This window comes from Episyrphus balteatus, chromosome 3 (assembly GCF_945859705.1).
Source record: "Episyrphus balteatus chromosome 3, idEpiBalt1.1, whole genome shotgun sequence".
Taxonomy (NCBI): Eukaryota; Metazoa; Arthropoda; class Insecta; order Diptera; family Syrphidae; genus Episyrphus; species Episyrphus balteatus.
The window spans coordinates 82,900,855-82,924,684 of NC_079136.1; the positions used below are offsets into that span (position 1 = coordinate 82,900,855).

Genomic DNA, 23,830 nt, shown 5'->3' on the forward strand with positions numbered 1-23,830 from the left:
TTAGAAGTCCAACGCCTTAACCACTCGACCACCAAGTCATGTTTGCATGAACTGGCAATTTGTTACTTAAGTCAAAACATTGAAGACGACTTAAACATTTGTATAAGTCCGAGAATAGAATTTTTTTCATACAAAATGAAATAGTGCGGACGTGCTGCAGTCGTGGTGCGGCGGCGTTGGTACAGCGAATTTTTTTTCATATTTTTCATTTTTCAAAATGAAACGGTGCGGACGTGCTGCAGCGGTGGCGCGGCGGTTTAGAAATTTTTGATCATAGTGCGGACGTGCTGCAGCGGTGGTGCGGCGGTTTAGAAATTTTTCATCATAGTGCGGACGTGCTGCAGCGTAGGTGCGGCGGTCAAAAAGTGCTGCGGACGTGGTGCAGCGGTGGTGCGGTGGAATTCCATTTTTACTCGGGAAATAGACTCCTTTCCGGATGGTTTTATTTTGCTGTGCCCACTTATACTTGTGGAGGTGCGTCTTTCCTAAAAGCCTTTAGCTCATTCATACCGCGACTTTCCAATTGGAAGTAGGCATGGTCTAGGTTGCTGCTTTGAATTATTTAAATTTTAGAATATTACCTATATCAAAACAAGAGGGCTCTTCCGGAAGCTAGATATGAGCCTTGAGCCTGCTCAAATTTCATCTTAACCGATAACAGTCAGGTTAAAAAGATGCCAGCCACTACATTGGCCTTCTTAATGTCCAGGGCAGGGGTCTTATTTTTATACAAACTGCATCGTTTGCATCAGCTGCATTAACGATCTTTAACACCAGGAGCTGTACTCCAATTAAGCTTAGAAAATAATTAGTCAAACCAAAATAGTGCAGAAGTCCAAAACGACTCACCTATAAACTTTTATTGTTTTGATGTAGTTGATGCAGTTTGGTAATTAATATGCCACAGGAAACTTATCAAGAGATCTCTTGCCATTAATGTCCTGTCCAGTGGTCTGGAGAAATTCTATCGTCGATACTCGATATCGGTTACATATGTCGATGACCGCCCTGAAAATTTTGTCTTTCAGGACTAAAACTTGTATTCCGTGCACTTTGGCACTTGGCTTCCGGAATATAATTGCCCTCTGTCTTAGCGTAATTTTTTGTCGCCAATGTTAAGAACATATTCCAAATTGTCATCCTGGCCCACAGTTCTTTCCAAAAAGTTGTGAAGATATTTGAGAACAAATTTTCTTCATGTCAAAACATAAAATATAAAAATAATATAAAGAATATATCAAGTTGACTTAAATTTTATTTGCCCATAATACTGTGTAATACTTGTTTTAATAGAAAATTCCCTAGCTCGTCACACACACACACAAGTAAACCAGACTTTAAGAAAAAAAAAACTCGCGTTCATCAATCCACAGTACAAAGGACGAAACTGCCAAATTTTTACAAATGATTCTGATGTTGGAAACAAGATGTTATTACCTTTAATTTGATACCAATATGCAATGCACTTTGGTGTGGACGGAAAGACCTGTAGCTTTTCGTAACTACTAATTGTCATCTTTCACATCTAAAAAGAAGCTTATAAGTTCGATGACTGAAATGAAATGTTCTCCTTTTCAAATGACAATTTTCGTAATATCTTCCTCAATTTCAAAAGCATTGGGGTCTGATAAAGTTGATATGCGTTACGGTGTTCAAAATTTGTCCTGAATTGATTAGTTGGAAAAAAACTAACGCCGCGTTGCTGTGAGAAATGTCGATGGACTTCAAGCCATCCACAATTTTGTTTTTGACTGCGTAGGTCAGAACGAATGCACGTAATTTTAAGAAATACAAAAGTAAACAAAATTACTTAAAAAATCTGGAAGCTAGGAGGCGTTAGGCGTTTTTCCGCCTTAACAACTCAGTTCATCTGTTAACCAATACTGTGCCAGCAATATATCATCAAATCCCCATTTACATTTTGTGTTTTCTGTTATTTCTGCTGTAACAAACACAGAAAAAACTTCTGAGAAGTAGGCGGTGATGAGACCATTATTCGACCACCGATTTAAAACTTAAACAATCTTAAATTAATTAGTCAAAGGTTAAACGAAGGTACTTGGAAAATCAATTTAATATTTACATAATTGCATACGAAAAAGTAAGTATGCTAAGCCCAACGCCGTAGGTTTTCAAATGTATAAGCAGAAGTCGATATTGATTATTTTTTTGACCGTGTAATTTGGCTCCGTACATCTTCTTTTACTTTGTATTTGAAGGACAACATGACAAAACAATAGATTGCGATTTTATAATATCAATCACAATCACAAGTGCATATTATACAATATGATCCCACTTCATTACTTAAGTCCAAGTTTATTTATTTAACAAAGAATAAACAAAACGCAATCAGTAAATTCCACAATTGAAATTGAATCTTATCACCAATTCTATATCTAATTAAATTAAAGTGATATCTTATTTTAGAAATAAAAAAAGAAAATAACTGCAAAAAAGACATTTCGCAAACATGGGTTTGGTCGCGAAATACTTAAAAATAGCTACGATTACGTTGTTTTAATTGTTACCTTCTACCCACACCATCCCTTCATTTTTTTTTTTGTATTTAATTTGTAATCACGTCATCCCCTTAAATCTCAACCAATTAGGAAATTCAATTAAGGTTTAGTAGTTTTTTGTCAAGAAGTTTAAATCGTGAACTATAGACATGATACATATATGTACATTTTGTTATATCCTCTATCAAAATAACACTGTCATACAATTTTAAAAGTTATTGAAAACTATAATGAGTAATATTTCACAAATTGCGGTATATATAGGAGTTACCATTTTGTAAAAAGAAAATCGTCATATAAAGAAATTATATTATTTTTATTCGTAGATAAGTATAAGATCTCGTATAAGCATAAGTAGATAAGTCAATCAATTGCAAAAACTTATTCAATATTTTGTTGGAAAACCATGATATTTTATTACTGCTGCGCATCTACGGGTCATTGAGCCGAAGTCGACTATTTTGCGACAGCTCTTCGGTGGAATCTGTTTGCTAAAGTTTTTAACTGCCTCGACAGCTGCCGAATTTTTGATGATTTTTGCTCTAAAACTTTTTTTTACGTCTGTGGGATTAAGGTCAATGGATTTGAGCATTCCATTACTTTGAATCCATTGGCCTGAAACCAATCTTCAGCAGATAAACTAGTACCTATTATTCAGAACGTTGTCTTTTTCAACATAAACCCGATGACCCATCATTCCTATAATTTGGTCTATCGGGCCAGCACCACTAAATAAAAAAACTGCCCCACACCATAACAGTTCGACCAAATAGAACAATTTTGCTTTCGTCAGTAAACATTTCGAAAAATTGATTTTATTTTTATTTTAAAAATATTCTTAGTACGATTTTAATACTAACCCGACTTTAAATTTTTTTTTAAGTAGTTCAATTTATAATCTGTAATGCACTCCTATTTTTGAGCAACCTATAAATTTTAGAATAAAAAAAACGCAAAAGTTCTTAACTACCTTCCAGGTTCTCTTGAAATGATACATCAATTTTTTTTTAATTTGGTAGGTACTTGATTCCAGTTATACCTACCACTGGAAAAATAAAATTGCCACTGACTATCACATTGTCAAAAATAGGACTTAAACTAATATTACAGGGTTACTCATCATTTGAACTTTGTAGCACGTATGCATTGCTCTCTTAAATCTGGGAAGTTTTCAATAGAACTTGAGAAATAAGTATCGCAATCTTTTCCCTAGTATTTCGTCACTTTGCCTTTTTTTCAACTTTTAGATAAGCCCGCTTATCTCCTCATAGAATTCATCAAACGATTCACTCGACTTTTCAAAATAGTCCTTCGAATTTCGTAAACACTATTTCTACTCCTGAACTGACTTAATAATTCTGATAGGGTCATAATAATTAATTTATTCATCTCCTCGGTTATCTTTTAGATACTGTTAGTACCATCTATCCGCTAGCCCTGGCAGTAAATAGTGAAATTTCGCAAAAGCAAAAGCTTGCTTAGTTAAAGCCCCATTCTTCTTTTGGAGAGTTTCTATCCTGAAAATAAAACTCTCTACCGTCATAGTATTCGATGTGCCATGGAAATTCACACCGCAATTATAAATTTCAAGGCGTTTCCGGATTCCCAAAGTCATAATTAGATTTTCAGAACGTCCCTGACCTAAGTTTGAAGGCGACTACATCCGGTGGTTATGACGGAGATTGTGCGTTTGTCTTTTCTCTATTTATCCTATGTTGCTTATCCTGCAAACCTTAACTTCAACTTTTAAGTGAACGCATTCTTTAACTAATAGTGGTTTCATTTTGTGTGATCACTTTGACCATAGACTGTATAACTTGCATGCCCTTCATTTGTTCCTCGAGTAGGGATATTATTTGTGAGTGGGCATCTAGCACTGATATTGAAACCCAAGTCTTTATGACTTTATCAATATTAGAATAGGTCGTTCTTTCTACATTTCTTTTACTTTTCCCTCAATTTATTTTTCTTGAAGTTCTAGGTCTGAAAGCGTAATGTACAAACTTTTACCCTGATAATTTCGAGTGCGTTGTTGAACTGATTCCCTATTATCCACTTTTGATTCTAGGTAATCAGCTCGACGTCTTCAAAATCATGCCCTGGACCTTGGTTTGATCTTAATTCCCCTTCTTTTCCTTCAGACTCGTCCTTCGGAAGACTGAGATCTTTCAATGAACCATTTATTTCATTTTCTAATTGATTTTGATCGATACCCTGATACGGAATTGAACTGACTAATTAACGGATTAGATGCTCCAGAGGAAATACCTTCTACAGCCTGAATTCTCACTATATACCTGACCCCATCACACCCCTTTTGTACCATCCGTCGAATATTTTTTTTTTTGCTAGCACCTTCTGCTTTAATATCTTTGTAATGATCTTGATATTGAAATTGTAATTTCATTATATTTTTTTTTTTTAGTTTATAAACAAAAGTTACGTGAGTTTCTTCTAATTTATTGTTAAACAGATGCTAAGATGTAAATAAAAAACAAACAAAACCATGATTTAGCGTTCTAAGGTGTTTTCAATGCAAATAACCTTGCGTGTGCTCAAAATATAACAATAAGCAGAAGCACGCCACTTGTTTACACATCGAAAATCTCTAATCGTGTCAAGTTCAAGAACATTGTAGTCATCAAAAGCTTTTATTTTTATTTATTTGAATTTTTTTTTTCTGCTAATGTTGCAGAAATCAGCTGTATCAGCGAAGTAACTTATTGTTTACATCAAAAAATAAGAAAAAAAAAAAAAAAACTAAACAAACAAAAGAATACAAAAATAGATGAATCTGAATGATTCGTCATTTAAAATAGCTTTTCCCTAACGCCCCCATAGTTTTTTTTTAATTTAATTTACTACATAATATTATAATAAATACAATAATGATGAATTTTTTTTTCTTAATTATTTTTAGAACTTGGACAATTGGAAATCATCAAGACGAAAACGCGTTGAACACATCATCGAACGAGTGGTTGAAGTAAAAAAGCTCGAGCTAGAGGAACATGATCGAACGAGACGAAAATCGAAAACATTTTCTGAAATGATGGAGGAACGGTAACAACGCCAAACAACTTTTTTTTGTGTTTTGAAATTGTTTCTTAATTTATAAATATAAATTATTAATTTTTTTGTATTTAAATTATTTTCAGAGGTGAACGCGGTCGAACTCGTCCGAAACTTCAATCTCTAGCATCATACAACGAGGATGAGGCAAATGATTTAAGCGACCTAGGCATTGGAACAAGCAGTGCCAGTGGAAAGAGTAGCATCTCTGAGGATTGTGAAGTGCATAGTATTGTAGTGAGTATATATATTTTTTTTTTGATCAAGGTTTACGATTCTGGTCAGCATTTTGTAAAGCGAATTCATTTTTTTTTTATTTTCTTGTTTTATTCTCTTTTGTTTGCATTGTTCTTACGCAAGTGCTTTTAAAGTGTTGTCCCCGTTTTTGGCCATGAGATCTGTTCACCAATGTAATTCTTCAAAATCATTTAACCTTCGAGGTGCAAGTTAGAACATTCAATGTCTCCATCGCCGAGAAAAGTTTTAAATTTTAATCTATTTGGGATTTGGCACTTTTTTTAAAATACAAAAAAAATAATTCTAGATTCCGGAGGAACTTCTGCAGACTTTTCTCGAAGACGTGTTAATCTTCAATTTGATTGACAGCTTATGGCATACTCGCGACTAAAATTTGGATGACAAATGTCTCAAGGTTTTCTATTATACTAAATTCGGTGTCTTCTAAATTTATCATTCAAAATTATATTATTTATCTTTAGTGGTTCCTACAAAAATAGCTGTTCAAACGTGAAACTTACTTTACTTAGTTATGATGGCACTACTGTGCTGTGTGCTTCAAGGTTAAATTCAATAATCTCTTCTTTGATTATGATGATGTGATAACGCTTGTTACTCTGCAGTCTGTGGTGAACGTCCTATCCTAAGTCTTCACACGGCTCGGCCTTCTTTTCTCCTTGTGCGGCTGCGTTCGGGCACTAAACTGTTTTCTTTCGTTGTTAGCCTTTTTCTTGATTTGAAGCCATTTTTCACAACACTACTGGTTTTTAATGGAGACGATCTCCAGCTAGCAAAATTTCAATTTCGCACCTTTTTGACCAGTGAAACGTCGTTGAGCAGTTCGTCGTTATATATTCCTCGCGAAAATTTAATTGGCTATTCACTCAAACATTTATAATCATGATCCATTCTATTGCATTTTATGTTAATTGTCCTAAGATGTGGCGACTTTTTAGGTCTAGATTAGATTAAGGTCATTTATTGAAAGATTTTTGTTTCTTATAGATTCGATTTTTTAGATTAGATTTGATTGATTTATTTATTAATTTTGATTTGTTGTTTCTTATATTAATTTACATTCTTATGTTAAAATTTTTTAAATGAATAAATAGACAATGGTAAGGTTTGTCGTCTGCCGGATATAGTAGATACTATTGCAACTATGGATTTTTACATCATAATGTTAATTATAATATTTTTTATATATTTTAAATGAATTCTTGTATTATAATTTTTATAAGTTTTATATATACCATTCAGAGACTTCTAGAGATCTTCTAGGGTTAGTGTTGGTTTTTCAAAATATTGGATCCTCCAGTTTCTTAATATCGGGCAGATACCAATAAAATGAAACGTGTCTTCTCTTGCATTCAGATTGCAAAGGGTATAGTAATTAGATTCGGTGTTGCTATAAGAAGTTCAATTCAAATTAAGCAATTATCCTTTGTTCGGAATAGCAAGGATATTTTCTGCAGCCCAATAGATTATAATGGGGCTCATCATCATGGTAAACATCCACCTAAGGATATTTGGTTTGCACCTCCATGATTTATTAGCCACTTATTAGGCGTGCTCTCCTTTGACCATATATTGCTTTTCTCTAGATTCTCTCGAAAGTGTTTGAAAAACTGCCTTTAGCTCATAAGCATCGTTTTAGATTTAAGCCATGCGATAGTCCCCTTGATTCCCATTTTGGTGAAGTGGTTGGATCTCTAGGTTGACTTCTGGTTGATTGTTAGTGGAGCTACGAACTTCATCACCATTAAGCAACTAGCTGAAATGTCCTCTTCAGATCTTTAGCATTGCTTCAGTATTCACTGGCATTACCCTGCCTATGTTAACAGGCTTTAGGGCGGGAAGTGAATCCTATTGTTAATATTCTCATTTTTCTGTGGAAATTTTGCACCTAATTCCTGCTAAAGGGTTGGTGCATCTCCTCGACTTCAAGCTCCTATTGTCTCTTTTCCTTTGTAAACTGATGATGTTTTTCTTTCCTTCTATATTTAAATAGATCTATCGTGCCATACTCATCTTCCTATTGAACCACAGTCTATGGGCTTTCATTATTGTAATCTTGGTCCATTTGGTTAGTTGTAGTATTTCCCGCAATTTCTATAGATAGTTTGCTGGCATAGGGTGTGTCGGTTTGGATTTAGTAGCAAGATTTACTCTCATAGTCAAAGTCCCTTTTGTATGTCAGAAAGGGGGTTCTAGTTCGAAATGATCTCTAGCAAGCTCTGTTTTCCCAATGTCATTTCAAAGATATCTGCTCGTCTTATTTTGGCATTGAAATTAACCATCCGAGGTTATTTCGTGCTGCGAAAGAAAGTTAAAATCTTTAGGAAACTGGTTCTGCCCAACATTCGTCTTACTTTAACCTTCGGTTTTGTAGTCTAATTTAATAGAACAAGAATTTGCTTCCTTGATATTGCCGGACTCTTACTAACTAATAGACTAATTCTGCTGACCATACTATGTTTGCCTGTAAACATAAATTATTCATAAATTATTTCATATTAATAATCTTTTTTATATTTATTCTTTAGAGTGAACCTCCCGATGTAGAGCATCTTTCCTCGTTTGATATCGAAAATAATTCTTGTCAGCCATGTCAAGATAACTTGGATCGAATATCATCACTTGGTGGCTATGAAACATCATCCACAGCTCCAATTACATCACCAGATCCATATGAATATACATACGAAGGAGCAATTGAAGACTATAAAAGCCGAGTGTCGAAAGCATCAGCAGCAAGTAGCTATAAAAAACCCGAATTCGAAAATAGAAAATCATTAATTATAAATGATGACAATAACGACCAAGATTCATCCATAGTCGTTCAAGTGAAAAAAGAAGATCTACCCAAAATTGACATATCCAAAAAGAGAGAACTTTTTGAAAATCAAAATCAAGAAGCAGCTAAAGTTACCTCCTCCATGCAAAATAATCACGAACAAATGGAAAAGAAACGTATTCCATCCGAATTTACAAATGTCCGATCGATTAAAGATCGTCTCTGTAGTTTGGAAAAGAAACCAATTGATTCCAATCCAAATACAGACGAATCATCATCGTCAACTACTGTGGTAGCAACAGAAATTTTACCTGGTGAAGTATACAGCATCAAAGAGCGAATGCAATGTTTGAAACAACATAATTCCGTTAATCCAAAGCCAAATATTAATAAAGTCGTTGCTGAAGTGGTATCTGTTCCGCCACTAAAAGATCGACTGTCAAGTTTGCAAAATGCTGTAACCAAAGAGGAAATTATCAAAAAACCTGTGGTCTTGGTTGATGAGTATCAATTGGAGATGCTTAAAAACGAAGACATGGCCCGAAGGCAGCTAGTAGAACAAAGCAAAGATGATAGTATCATAATTGTTGAAAAGGCACCATCCGATGATAGTGGTATTAATACAACCGATGAGAAAATCGATCATGAACCAGCAACTACGGAAGATGAAGATGACGACGATGATGCTGATGATGATGATGATGATATTACAGTAGCGATGACAGCACCAATTCCAAGTAAATTTAATGAGGAAAAGGTACCATCATCTGCTACTAGCAATAATGAATTTCAAGGAGAATTTGATTCTAGTGTAAGTTTTTTACAGTTAAAAAATCTAAACACTCCAACCGTAGTTAGTTTGGTGGATAAGCCAGTTGTTGTTAATGATGATCATAATCATGATGATGTTGTTGTTGGTGGTGGTGGTGTTGATGATGGTGGTGGCGTTGGTAAAGTTGATGTCGTCGTCAACCCCAAAAATAATGATAATGATGAAGTTTGTGAAGTAAATCATGCACAGAATTTATTGAAAATGTTTAAATTGGCATTTAATGATGAAAATGATATTGATATTGTTAAAGAGAGTGTTAAATCAGATCAAGTTGAAGTAGAACTTGATACTTTAAGTTCTAATATGTCACCTAAGCGATTACCGATAAAGGTTAAGGAGAATGTGGAGAAATCGATTTCGACAGAAAAGTCTAAAGTTGCAGATATTTCTAAAAATCTGACTAAAATTTCAAAAACTGAAGATATAATTAAACCCAACGAAGTAGAAGAAGTAAATATGTTTAAGAAAATTTCTTCGAATAGTCGATTTGGTCCCAGATCTCCTGAACCTGATTCAAATGTTATTTTAAATATCGACAATAGTCAAAATAAATCTCCAAATTTCTTATCAATTGCCGAAGACTCTGAAGATCCTTCATATGTTAGAACTTCGGTTTCTTCTAAAATTCAGCAGCTGAATAAAATATCATCGGACTCTCAAAAGGGCCCAATTTCTGATAAGTCTCCAAATCAAATATTGATTTCGAAAACACAACAGAAACCGAATCCTCCTTCTTCACCAATTCTCATAAAAGCTCCAACGCAGCAAAATCCAAATTCTCCTTCTTCACCAATTCTCATAAGAGCACCAACAAGTCCTTCCCACGAGAGTTCTGAAAGTCCTCCAAAATTTGTTTCGGTTTCTTCACAAGTTCAACAATTGAATAGTATTTCTGCAGCAACTCAAGAAAATCTTCTAGAAAATTCGCGAAAGCTTAAAAACTCAGCTCCATCGGCAATGACAAAAATTAATGTTCCTTCTTCACCAATTTCGAATAGAACTCCATCTCCATCTGCTGATAGTAATTCTTCTCAAAAGTCTCCAATTTATGAAAATATAAATGCATCTTATCAGAATTTATCTGGTGGTGTTAAAGTAGTCTCAAACTCTGAAAATAATGGTCGGGTAGAGATTTTCAATTCGAAGAATATGCCAGCAAAACCGAAATCACCCGAGGTTCTACCCAGAATGCCCAGAAATGAAAATTGTAATGTTCAATCAAAAGATTTCCAACAATCTGCTTTGAATGATTTTATTAAAGATCTTGAAACAACACCTTTTCAAGTCGATGAAAAAGTAAATATTGAAAAGAATCCTCAAATAATTAAAGAAGGTCCTGAAAGTCCTTCAAATCTTAAAATCGAGAATACTCATGCAACAAATGAATCTTCTCAAAAAATTAAACCTCTAGAAACTAAACCTATTCCTTTACCACGAAATCTTGGATTGAATTCCCCTCAGCCAATGAGTCCCCTTCCCTTAGACAGCTGTGTGGATATTCTTCAATCCTTTTTAGCAGCTGAACGTCCTGCAAAGCATCCTACAAATGAGCTTCCTCTTGTAAAATCTCCCAGTGAATTGAATACTCCCCATCCATCGGATAGTTTTATCCGACAGGAATCAATTGTTGAAGTACCATGCTCGAAACTAGATGTTAAGGATCTGCCTGATCCGAATTTTATACGAACTCCATGCATTAATGTTGATAATTGTGAAGATAAATTGATCAAAGAATCTATTAAACCGCCACAATCATTAGTTCGTGATAGTGTTTCGAGTGCTGGTGATAGTTCACCATCATCTGATATAACAGTGATTTTCAAATCCGCTCCAGAGTCTCCAACACCGAATAAATCATCGTTAATGGAAATTGCTAATAGAATGGGTTCTCCGATAGCAGCAAGACGTGACCCATTTTCACGACAAAAGCCTGTTTGCGAAAAGCCTTGTCTGAAAATCGATGTTAAAGATTTGCCAGATCCGAATTTTATTCGAACTGAATGTATTGATGTGGATAAAAATGCTTGCTGTCCCAATACCCCACTAACTCCGTCCACTCCTGGTTTGGCTCTTCAAAAGACCAATGCAGATATTTTGAAAAAAACCTGTGAAGATATATCTACATCTCCACCATTAAGTCCGGTTCTTGGAGGTCGGAATGCTGAAAACCCAAATTTTTTAATAGCCCGAGTTGAGGTTGTCGAAACGAAAATAAAAGTAACGACAACCAACGACGAAGGGGGAGCAGCAGCACCTCCTGCTGTACCCACAACAGCACCACCTCCAGTTCCATCGAATGGTTCTCCAAAACTTAAAACCAAATCTACACAAAATTCAAAACCGAAAAATATTTTCGAATTTCTGAAAAAGAATTTCCAATCGAAACCAGAGACTGTCCAACAGCCCGATGAATTTGAACCAATTTCTGTAGATAATTCAATGTTTTATGTCCCTTCTGATGTGATCAGTGCTAGTACCAGTAATAGTAGTAGTCCCAGTAAAAATACTCGTAGTACACCATCGCCAAATAATGGTGTTAATATTGAAATAACTAAAAAAATCACAAGTGATGCTATTGTTGAACAAACTGATTCAGATTTGAATCTAACAGATGAAATTAATGAAATACTTGACGAGGAAATTTCAAAGCTAGTTGTAGAAGATGCTAAACTTTAGATATTAAGAAGAAAAATTAGGAAACTTTTTACAAAAAAAAAACCAAATGAACGTCAACAACACTCAAAAAAATAATAAAACATATCAAAAGTTTTAAATTAAAATTATATTGCTAGCTATTTATCAATAAAAATCAGTTATCTATTATAATGTTTAAAGAAAAAAAAATTATTTTATTTTATTTGTTATCTAAAGTATATTATTATTATATGTTTAACATATAAATTATTTATAGATAAAAATATTTATTTTGTTTTGTTTCATTGTTAATGTAAATTATATAATGTTTATTTTTGTTTTGTTTTCGAAATTTTTATTATTTATTTTAATTTTTTTTTATTTTTTTGGATTTATGAAATAAAATGAAATTTAAATTATTTTCCAAAAATGTCTTAGAGTTGATGTTATTATTATCATTCATTATCATGTTTTTATATATACATTATATCATATTCTCATCATTATCATATAAAAACGAAAAAAATACCATGGTATACTTGTAAAGTACTTGAGCAATTTTAATTAGTTAGTGAAATTTTTAGTATTATTGAAAAAATGTTATTGATACATTCTTTCTTTTTATAGTTTTTGTATCTAGTAAAGTTAAAGCTTACAAATCGAGCCTAGAAAAATACCTCTAAGATTCTAAAAAAAATAAGGAAACCCATTTCAATTGGGAAGCTGTAAGTTTCACCATTCTTTTGTTAGAACTATGCTGCTTCTTGAAAAAAAGGAAAATTAATCCTATTTTAAATATAAATGACCATAGAAATTACATTATAAATTTCCGTAGACTTTTAAATAATCTACAAATTGTGTCTCAAAAATTGGATTTCCTTTTCCTTAGCGGAGCAACAAAGTTGCGTGCGCGAACAGAGGACCAAAAAGGGCAGTTCAAAAGCTGATAGCTCTAGAATCGGTCCATGCAATGTATTGTTTAGTTAAAATCTCTCACTATTAGTACTGTGAGTCAAGAAAACTCTGAAACAAAAATGACATTGGTTTCAACTTACATAGAAATGTGATATTAATTTAATACCATTGCTAAAAAAGATGGTAAGATTTTTATACCATTATCCCTGAAATTTATTAGCGAAAAACTGATATTTTTGGCAACTTACTTTTTTTTAAATAACAATATCTTTCAAACGATCAGTCGAAGAAAGTAACGTTTGAAAACATTTTGTGTAGAGAATTGTATGACCCATCTTTCGATAATTTTACCCGTTTAAAAGTGACTTTTCTTATTTGACTTTGAAAAACTCATGACGTAGTCACAATTCGCTTATAGACTTTCAGGATATTCCAAAGCAATTCCATTTTTAAACTTGGTTTTATTTTGCAGTTTGGCTTTTCTATTATTCAAGTACCTACATACAAATCTATAGTCACGTACAGACAAACATGCCTTATTTAAGTTTATATTTTAAGATTTTATGCCTTATTTCAGTTCACATTTTAAGATTTTACTTGTCGAGACAACATTCATATTTCACAAATACAAACATTAAAAAAAAAAAACAAAGATACTTAACGCAAAGTCAACATCTATCTACCGAAATCTAACAAATATGGCTAGTGAAAAAAAGCAATCTGTTTAACATAAACAGATTTAAAAAAAAATTAAATAAGAGCTTTTTAGTAGAGCGATCAAATTTATACCAGAAAATGATTGTCTAGCATTTTTGATGAACCAGTTATAAAATTTTTAACTCAAAATCACAATCTTTCCCATGTTAATCATATGGGAAATGGAAATTTGCCATGCAGAAGTACTTAATATTAATGTTAAGGGCTGTAACTTGTAAAGGATTTTTTTTTTTATCATTTTAAAATTTTTTTTGATATATGTACATAGGTAATTATGAACAAAAGACACGCATACAGAAATGATTGACAGTTGTTAGTGACAAGGGCTTGCGTCTTAATAGGGTGCCGCATATTATGACATGTAGTGCTACAAAATTTATTTTTTTAATTAATTTTCGAGCTGAGGGGTAGAGCTATGGAATTTTGAAAACAAATAGTTTGAATTGCTAGAAAGTCAAAGAAATTGAAAATTAGGATCATATGTACATACCTAATTGCATTAACAGACTCTCTAATAAAATTGTTTATAGGTTTTGAAAATAACTTGGTTTCAATACAAAAAAAAAAAAATGATTTTCTCAAGTACTTTACTCTTGTTTGTTATTAATTTATTTATGTTATTTCATTACATTAATTCAAAATTCACAACTAATTAACACATTTTTCATCATCAAATATCCAAGCTAACCTGTTTCTGCTTTTTTCTTTGAATTCTCATCACACAGCCACAATTAATGTAATCATCTCAACGTAAAATAAAAGTAAATAAAAACATAATAAATATTCCCTCAAAGGATATCGCTATATTCATATATTTCAATAATTTATGATCTGGATGTACCTACTCGTTCTATCTCGTATAATAATATTATATGTCTACTTTGCTGTTCTTTAAACGATGTGTTCATTAAAATAATTCTGAGATAACAAGAATATCAAAAAAAAAAAAATAATAAGTAAAAAAAGTTACAATTTTGAAATTTTAAGAGTCTATAAATGTTTTTAATGCACTTTAAATTATTTACAAAAAAAAAAAATGAAAGAAAAACAAGGAAGCCGCTTAAAATACATAAACAGGAAATATAATACAATAATATTACTACGCGCTTTTCAAAAAGTGGCTATAACTGTTGATATTTACACTATAATAAGATGCAAACCTGAAACACTTTCAATTATTTATCATGGTCTTACGCATTAAATCAAATATTAATATTAAATACAAAAAAAAAAAATACAATTAATTCCTTAGAAGGTAAGAGACAAGTGTTTTTGGTGTGTAAGATTCCTAATTTTTATAGTATTTTCCCCCCTCTTAAAAAAGATATGTATTTTAGTCAATTTTGTACTATAGTTTGTTTTTTTGCATTAACAATTTTTTTTCAATAGCATGATTTTTTTATCAATAAAAAAAATTAAAAATTAAAAAATTAAGTATATAAATAATATAAATTTTAAAAATAGATTATAAGTACTAAAAAAATATTCCGAAAGTTTTTTTTTAAATGCCAGTTAATTATAGTTAAATTTTTTGTTAGAAAAACTCATAAATTTTAACTACCTATTTCCTTTAGTTTTAAATGCATTCTACAATATTAAAAAAAAAAAATAATTAAATCCACAAGAGAACTTTCATCCTTAACAATTTGGAAAACACAAATTAATCAGTTAGCATCGCTGCTTCATAGGTGTAAAAACATAAGTGTTGATCTTAAAAATGCTATTAATAGCTGCGTTCCTTTGGAAATATTTATCTACTTTTTAGCTGCTTTGAACTACTTTTTCAGTATAGCAAAGTAGATCAAAGTAGTTTTAAGTACTAAAAAGTTTTTTTTTTTTTTTTTTTTTTTTTTGACGGGAGGAAATCTTCAAAAGACACTTGGCAGTATTCGACACCAAGTAGTGTGGGACTCTTAACCACTAAAACCACCTCTTTATCAGGACCAATCTTGAGAGATCGACATCAGATTTTTCTTTCTTAACTTTGTAAAATCACTTTGGGGGAAGTTTAAACTTTTAATACTTTCCCATGTTTTTTTTAGACCATAAGCTCATGAGGCTTGGTTCTTCTTAATCTCCGAACATGGTTTCTAGTATTCAAGACGGATACCATTTCAGAATTGGCATGACATTGCAGTCTCTGATTATGGGATACAGCGTATTTTTTAACAACTTCTGTAACCGTTTCTATTTGTAAGTCACGATGTAGATCGCTATTTCTTATGTACCAAGGTGCATTAACTATTCCACGAAGGACTTTGTTTTGGAATTTTTGGATGATTTCGGTATTTGTTTTCTTTGTACAGCCCCATAATTGGATACCATAGGTCCAAACAGGCTTTAGTACTTGATTATACAGCATTATTTTGTTTTGGGTTGATAAATCAGAGTTGTTACCAAGTAACCAGTACATTTTTCTATATTTCAAGTTTAGTTCTTCTCTTTTCTTTTTGATGTGCTCTTTCCACTTTAGCTTTGCATCCAAAGTCATTCCAAGGTATTTGGCCGTATTGGCATAAGGTACAGCTTGATTATTAATGAATATTGGAATATTGTTTATCTTTTTATTTGTAAAGTTTATATGTGAAGATTTTGTTTCATTGAGTTTGATACGCCATTTTTCGGTCCAATCTCTGACTGTGTCGACGGCATATTGCAGCTTTACTGCTCCCCTAGAGACACATTTTTCGGGTACCAAAATTGCGGTATCATCTGCAAAAGTAGCCATTATGGTGTGATTCCCAACTGGGATATCCCTTGTGTATAGTAAATACAGGGTAGGACCTAGGACACTTCCTTGTGGTACACCGGCTTCTATTTTCTTCAATTCCGAATATTCTTGATCGTACCTTACTCTAAACAATCGGTCTGAGATGTACGATTTTAATATTTCATAGTACACTCTGGGAAGATCCCTTTGCAGTTTGTACTCAAGTCCCTCATGCCAAACCTTGTCAAAGGCTTGAGCAACATCTAAGAAAATAGCTGAACAGACTTGTTTTTCTTCTAATGCTTTTTCTATTACATCCGTTATTCTATGAACTTGGTCTATCGTGGAATGTTTATTTCTAAAGCCAAACTGATGATTTGGGATTAACCTTCTTTCTTCTATAATTTTGCTAAGTCTCTTCAGAAGCAGTTTTTCAAAAACTTTTGCCATAATTGGTATAAGCGATATTGGTCTGTAAGACGTCACTTCTGTAGGTGGCTTACCTTGCTTGGGTATGACAATAACTTCAGCAATTTTCCAATGGTGTGGGACATACCGTTGCTTAAGGCATGCATTTATTATATATTGGAGTTTTATGAAGGCTTTCAAAGGCATTTCTTTCATAACCTGAGCAGTAATAAGATCGTAACCTGGTGATTTTTTATTTGATAGTTGATGTAAACACATACTTTTTATTTCTTTTAATCTTACAATTGGTATTTCACTTTCCTCTATCTTATCAACAAGCTGTAAGCTATTTTCAGCCGCGTTTGTTGGGTATGGCTTAAAAACATTCGCAAGATGCTCCGCGAAAAGGTTAGCTTTTTCTTTTGGGTTACCGATCCATTTCCCATCTTGAGATTTCAAGGGAGAGTTTAGTAACTGCGGTCTTTTCAGGCGCTTGGCTGCTTTCCATAGCGAAAAATCGGTTGAAGCATCAGTCGTTAAATTCTTTAGGAATGTACTGAGTGAATCATTTTTGAATTTATAAATTTGTTTTTTAAGATTGTTGCTTATACGGTTAAACGTTGTTTTATCATCTGGAAATTTGGTATTTTGCCATTTTCTTCGAGCTCTTCTTTTCTCTATTATCAACTCTCTTATCTCTAAAGGATATTTTATTTCATTTTGTCTTCTATTAGAAAATGTTGGAGTACTTTCTTCAGCGGCCTGTTGCACATCAGCAATAAATTGTTCCACTTCATGGTCAATTTGCTCGATTGTATCCATGGGAGATCTTAAATTTATAAAACTTAAAAGCCTTTCTCTAAAATCACTCCAGTTTGTTTTCTTATTTACAAGCTTTGGATTACTTTTTTCTATTACTTCCGATTCACTTAGTGTTAGAATCACTGGAGTATGATCTGATGACAAGTCATAATTACCTTCGACACTAATGTGATTTCGTTTGATTCCTTTAGCTACGAAAAAGTCAATAAGGTCTGGTATTTTGTTAGTATCGGAAGGCCAGTAAGTAGGCGACCTGGAGGAATAGATAAAGTAGATAAATATTTCCAAAGGAACGCAGCTTGCTAATTTTAACATTAGACAAGTAGATGCTTGAAAAAAAAACTGATCAAAAGCTTGTCGTTCGATAAATTAAGTCATCCCACTTTTGACTTTATTCGAGTTTGTTATTTTAAAAATTGATAAAAAATATAAAAATTAAATATACATAAATCGTCAAACATGCAAAACACAATCTTTAAATGACACATTGCTAAAAACCTTTTTTTTCTGTAATTTTTGTTTATAGTAAATCTATAAACTTGAACATTTTTCTTTTCTTTTTTGATGATAGTGTTATTGCGACCTAATGGACTCATTAAGGTGTTCTAACAACTTAAAAAAAAGTCGATCAAAACCTCATAACATAAACAAACACTTTTATTATTACAATCTTAAACATCACAAACAAAATCCCCCAAAAAATAAAGAACTTTGATACTAAAGCTGATAACAAATTGACATTGATAACAAAAAGTTACTTTTAGTTCTTTAAATAAATTTTTACAATTTTCCACTTAAATAGGCACTAGGTAGACACAAACCAAAAATGGTTGGCAGACTATTTCATATTAATACACTCTATTCAAATTTTCACAGCTGTATTAAAATAAAATATATATTATTGCAAAGTTTTCCATTTTCATCACATAATGTATTATAATAATCGCTTTCATTCAATAAATTCTAAGTCTCTAAAAAAATCATAAGATCTCTCGATAAGGTATTGTTTTAGATAATATGCTTTTTGTTCGTTTCTAGAATTCTAATAAATTAGATACTACCTAGTATGCAAGTTTAACTGGGTATTCATATTTCAATTAATATTTATTCGGTTATTCAGAAAAATTAAATTTACTATTAAAAGTATGATTTCATGCGTACAACTTTTTTTAAGCAGACTGTGGCCTATTTCCCCAACTACAAGCACTTTTCACAAAAATTGTAAAATTATTAGCAAATTGTGTCGTACAAATTTTTATATACATACACAAAATTACAATTTTGTACAAAAAAAAGTATAATTACAAATTTTTGATTGTAAATTGTATTAGGTACATGTGCTCAAAATTGTGTACAGATGATGTACAAAAATCTCACCATAGCTAATGTAAAGAACTCACAAAAATGATAAATGTTGATTGCTTCGCTTGGAACAAAATGCACATATTTTGCTACTGACCCAAAGAAACTCCAAAGAAGTTAATTTTATATAGCTCCATCACTCAAAATTTCTACCGAAGTTTGGAACATTGTTATTTAGGTAGAGGATTGCAACTTATAGGCTGCAACAACAAAAATGTGAACCTTTATTTGATTACAAAAAATTCCCTCCTTATTTGGTTTAAATATTAATTTAATACATGGGCCAATATCTATTGGTTGTATTGAGATGTCTCAGGGATTAAAACTACCACATCAGTTAAACTACTTTTAAAACAACATTGTCCTTCATTAACTAAAAAGTCAAGTAATGTAAAGTTATGTTTTTTACTCCTATCTCAAAAAACCAATTCTGTCTAATTATATGTCTAAATATATGAAATCTATTCCCCGTTTCACGAATATTATTTGCGAAATGAAGCGTTCAGAATAATAACAGGTCAAGTCCAATAGAAATGTATGCAGAATGCACAACTTTGAGAAGCTCTATTTAAGAAATTAAACAAACTTTAATATAATTTTTGTATAGATCAATAGCTTTATGTGTCCTGAAAATATGTTTTCCATTTTATTAAAGAAAAACACAAACACATTATTTATAAGACCAACATCCAACTTTTAGAAAAAACAGAATTATCCATTTTTTACATTTTTGGTTTTATAATTTAAAAAACGGTCGCAGAAAAATGTTTCACCCAAATTCTTTTCGAACAATGTTTTGGTAAAACCCTGGCATAAGAACTCGACCAAAACTTTCCACCAGAATCTCACTTATCAGAGTCCAGAGAAAACATACGTAAATTGTAAACTAGCACTTAAAAACTAGGTTTTAGTTTATAACGTACCCTTTATTTCTCAAACAAACTCTGGGGTACCTAAGCTTTATTCCCCGAAATATATTTCCATAGTGGCTCTTAATGAGTTAAACTTACTGAGAATTGTAATTTGTTTCCACTTAGAATTTTTTTCTACGCGCATTCTCCTACCTACCGAAACACCCTGTGGGTTCCATTCAAAGGGATTACTGGTCAAATTAGCTTTAAAAATAATATATGCCTACATTTTACCTCTGCAGAAAGTAAGTTTATTTTGAACGTTTAGTTGATGCGTTACACTCGTTTAGTGAGCAACATACCGTTGTTTTTATTCTTCTTCACTTGGTTTTTTCTAGTAAATATTTTTTACTCTATTGTTATAAATATTTTGTTTTTGTGTGACTTTGTTTTTTTATGTTTGCTTTGTGCCATGAGTTCTTGTTATAAATTGCATGCGCATTTTTATCTCACACTATTTGTCAATTTTTTATAGTTACTTTGATACTAATTGATTTTTTCGGTTCACATATTTTTTTGTTTGTATGTGTGATTTTTAGATAAACGAAGCACTTGAATTGGCCCTGCAAGCTATTGATTTAGAAGAGGACACAATTATCGACATGGAAAAGAACAGCGTTAAATCAAGTCCAAATCATTTAGAAGCACAAAGTGGAGCAGAAAAAACGCCTAATATTTCTCCTCCAGGCGTTGAACCTATCTATGAGAATATCTCATCAGCGAGAGCTGAACGAGATGATAGGATGATATATAATTTGCCACCTCCACCTCCGTTGCCATTGTTGAGCTCGTCGTCATCGTCAGATGCTATTATAGTGGAGACTATTCAAAAAGTCTCCAATACAACAATTATTGAAAGAGATATCTTCAATAGTTCAAGCATAAGTAGCTCTTCTCTTAAAATCGACGAAGATGATGATGTAGAAGAAGAACCATATTATCAGGTGCCAAAGTCTTGTGAGCCCCTGTACCAAGTTCCAAAGCTACAAAAACCAATACCATTGTACGAAAATATTGAAATGTTTTGTACAGCCCGAGGAGATGAATATAGTGCGGCTGGCATTCCATTGCATTTGCAACCTCCAAAAGAGAAGCCACCACCACCACCAATTATGGATGTCGCGGATAGTGATGCAGATGCAGATGATGACGAAACCGGAAGTGCTGGTGGAAGCAGTACAAACACTTACGAAACTATTCCGCGTGGCGGCGTGACGACAGACAATGGGGGGGCTAATGTGCCGCCAATTATGCGAATGAACTCGACAAAGCGAATTAAAAACGAAATTCGTAATAAACGATCCAGCTTCCTTGGAATCGAAGGATCTGATGATAGTTTCTTGGAGCTGACTGTTGCACCACCTCCAGATATGGTGCAATTATTACAAGAAGAGAGGCGTTTGGATAAGCAATTGTGCATAAAAGCTGGCCTCTATGACAATTCTGATGCTGGTAAGTATGTTGACATAAATATTTTTTGTTGTTGGGTGGAAATGGCTTAAAAAAATGAGAGAGGGTGGCAATTGGAATGTCAAATAATCCATTTAGAGCTGGGGAAGACCTTTAGCCCTTGTGGAGTAAATTTTTTTTTGCAGTTTTTGTTTTTACTCATTTTGTTAGACAAAAGAGAAATCAATAATGTACGGAATTGGTGTAGTAAATCTAATCGAAGGCAACCAGATTGTATGGGTTGCACTGATTTGACTTAGGTGACAAGTGAAAGGTGACTTAGAGAAACCATATGGTTGCACATTAAGACGACAAATAAAATCGTTTATTTAAAAAAATGAAAAATAGAAAAAAAAATCATTTAAGTTTTGGACTTATAAGTTCAACTAGAAAACTAACCTTGGATAGCTAGAGAAATGGTTTTTGAAAATAATATATTGATAAGGTACCTACCTATACAATTTTTATTATCAAAGTTATTTTAATGGCTTCGCAAAAATGATTGCAAAGTACTCGATAGTAGGCATTTATCGATTAAATTGCAATCTCTATTTCATTTTATCTAGGTTCTAGAGTATTTACTGTTCTTTTTTTTCGCATTTCGTTTTTGTGTGTAATTAATTATATAGAAAAGCTTAAAGAATAATGATAGGAATGAAAATAGTACGTAGATATTACATTTCAAATACGGTGTTAGAAGGGAAGACTAAAGTTGGTACTTGAAAAGCAGACTTTCCTTGTATTTATTTTAGCACTTTATTATCTTGAAGTGGGAGCATAAATAAAAAGCTTTAATCGTTTCCGGCTCACAGCTCAATCCAATGTTGATTTGCCTTGTGTTTTAAGGGTTTAATTTAAAAGGACGTCTTTTTTTTCATGGTCTTCTTGTATTCTGTTTTTTAAAAATTCACCATTGATTTGAAATAAAATTATGGCTTAAACCCAATGTTTGAAATTCCAAATGACCAATTACGTCACTTTAAAGGCAACTAGTTGCCGAAAAACGGCTGTTCCTCATAGAAAATGTGTGACTTAATGGATTCTTTTTTAACTGAAAAACCTTCAGTACTTTTCACGTCAGACTTTACGATTTTCTTATTTACAAACATGTATTTGAAAGTTCAATTTAATCGTCTGGCTGTGGTACTCTTTTGCCCATTCGTAATAATAAGGTCCCAACTGATTATGAAGTTGATAACTAAAGTGAACTAGAATATGTTTGTAATGTTAATTTTAGTAAATATTGTGTCCATGTTAATAACTGTCAATAAATAAACGATAGCTAAATAGGTCTCATTTTCGGAGAATTTCGTTTTTGAATGCAATTGATTCAACTCAATTATTTAGGAACTTATTTCAATCACCTATATCTACGGTGACCATATTTTTGGAAGCGAAACCCGGGACAGATAAAAAATTCGTTGGATCGTTTTGAAAATAATAAATAAATTTTTTTAAATCAGTTTTCATAATTTTTCCTTACTTTGATATCAAGATTTCCTAAACGATTTTATGGGAGCGTTTTTGTTGAAATCATTTAAGTCGTTTACGAAATCAGAAATCAAGAAAATGTTTTATAATAATGTCTGTTTATAACTTCTAAAAAAATATTTTTTTAATCAAAATCGGAAGAGCTATTTTTTAACATTTTAATTTTACTTCAAATAATTTTGAAATTGTATGATCTTTAACACAACTTTTAACATGTCCTTAAAAGTTTTCAAACTTATCTGGGTTCTTTACTCTTCCATATGTTGTTCTTTATTCGAAAACATTTTAACTGGTGTAGAAACCTGACAAACAGCAGCTGGAACTAGAAGAACATTTTTAACAAAATAAAGCCTAGTCTAAAGGCGAAACGAAAATTTTCATACAAAACCAGCACAACGAAATCGTGAATGAAAATTTAACTTTTCGTTGTTTGTCAATCCCATTTATTTGTCCAGGCAATTTTTCTTGCAGCAACAGTTTTTTGACTTTGGAGACTTAGAAAAATGTTCGTTTTGCTTCAGCAGCGTACTAAGCTTTTTGCTTTATCCGAAAAATTAGAAAAAATTTAATTCCAACCAGTATTTTCTTGTTTTCCGTACAAAGTGTTTAAAATATTGAATACAAAAATCAGAGAATGTGCAAATACGGGACAATCACGGGACAAATTACAAAATACGGGACACTTATACGTCCCGGGTTTCTTAAATAAAAACCCGGGACAAGCTGTAGAAATACGGGACAGTCCCGGGTAAACCGGGACGGATGGTCACCGTACCTATATCATATAATATTGCAAAGGCAACTACTAGGTCGCCTAGACTAACACTAACTTCTAAGGGTTAAGGCTATGAAAACTTTTATTTATATGAACTGATTACGACCTATTGAATCAGACATGATTTCTATTAACTGACTGCTGACAATTGTATTTTTCTGAAAATTCCCAACTTC

At 32.4% G+C, this 23,830-nt stretch overlaps 1 protein-coding gene across 8 annotated transcripts in view; it reads left to right on the top strand.

The window, feature by feature from the left end:
* LOC129913661 (uncharacterized protein CG43427) overlaps positions 1-23,830 on the top strand; it is a 111,771-nt gene that overhangs the window by 82,901 nt on the left and 5,040 nt on the right. For 5 of the 8 annotated variants that reach the window (XM_055992440.1, XM_055992438.1, XM_055992439.1 and 2 more), the window contains 4 exons: positions 5,443-5,585; positions 5,681-5,831; positions 8,378-9,385; positions 9,455-12,216. In XM_055992440.1, the coding sequence (XP_055848415.1) occupies positions 5,443-5,585; positions 5,681-5,831; positions 8,378-9,385; positions 9,455-12,136 (3,984 nt within the window). In that variant the 3' untranslated portion in view covers positions 12,137-12,216. The other 3 variants (XM_055992446.1, XM_055992444.1, XM_055992445.1) reach the window with 2 other exon arrangements.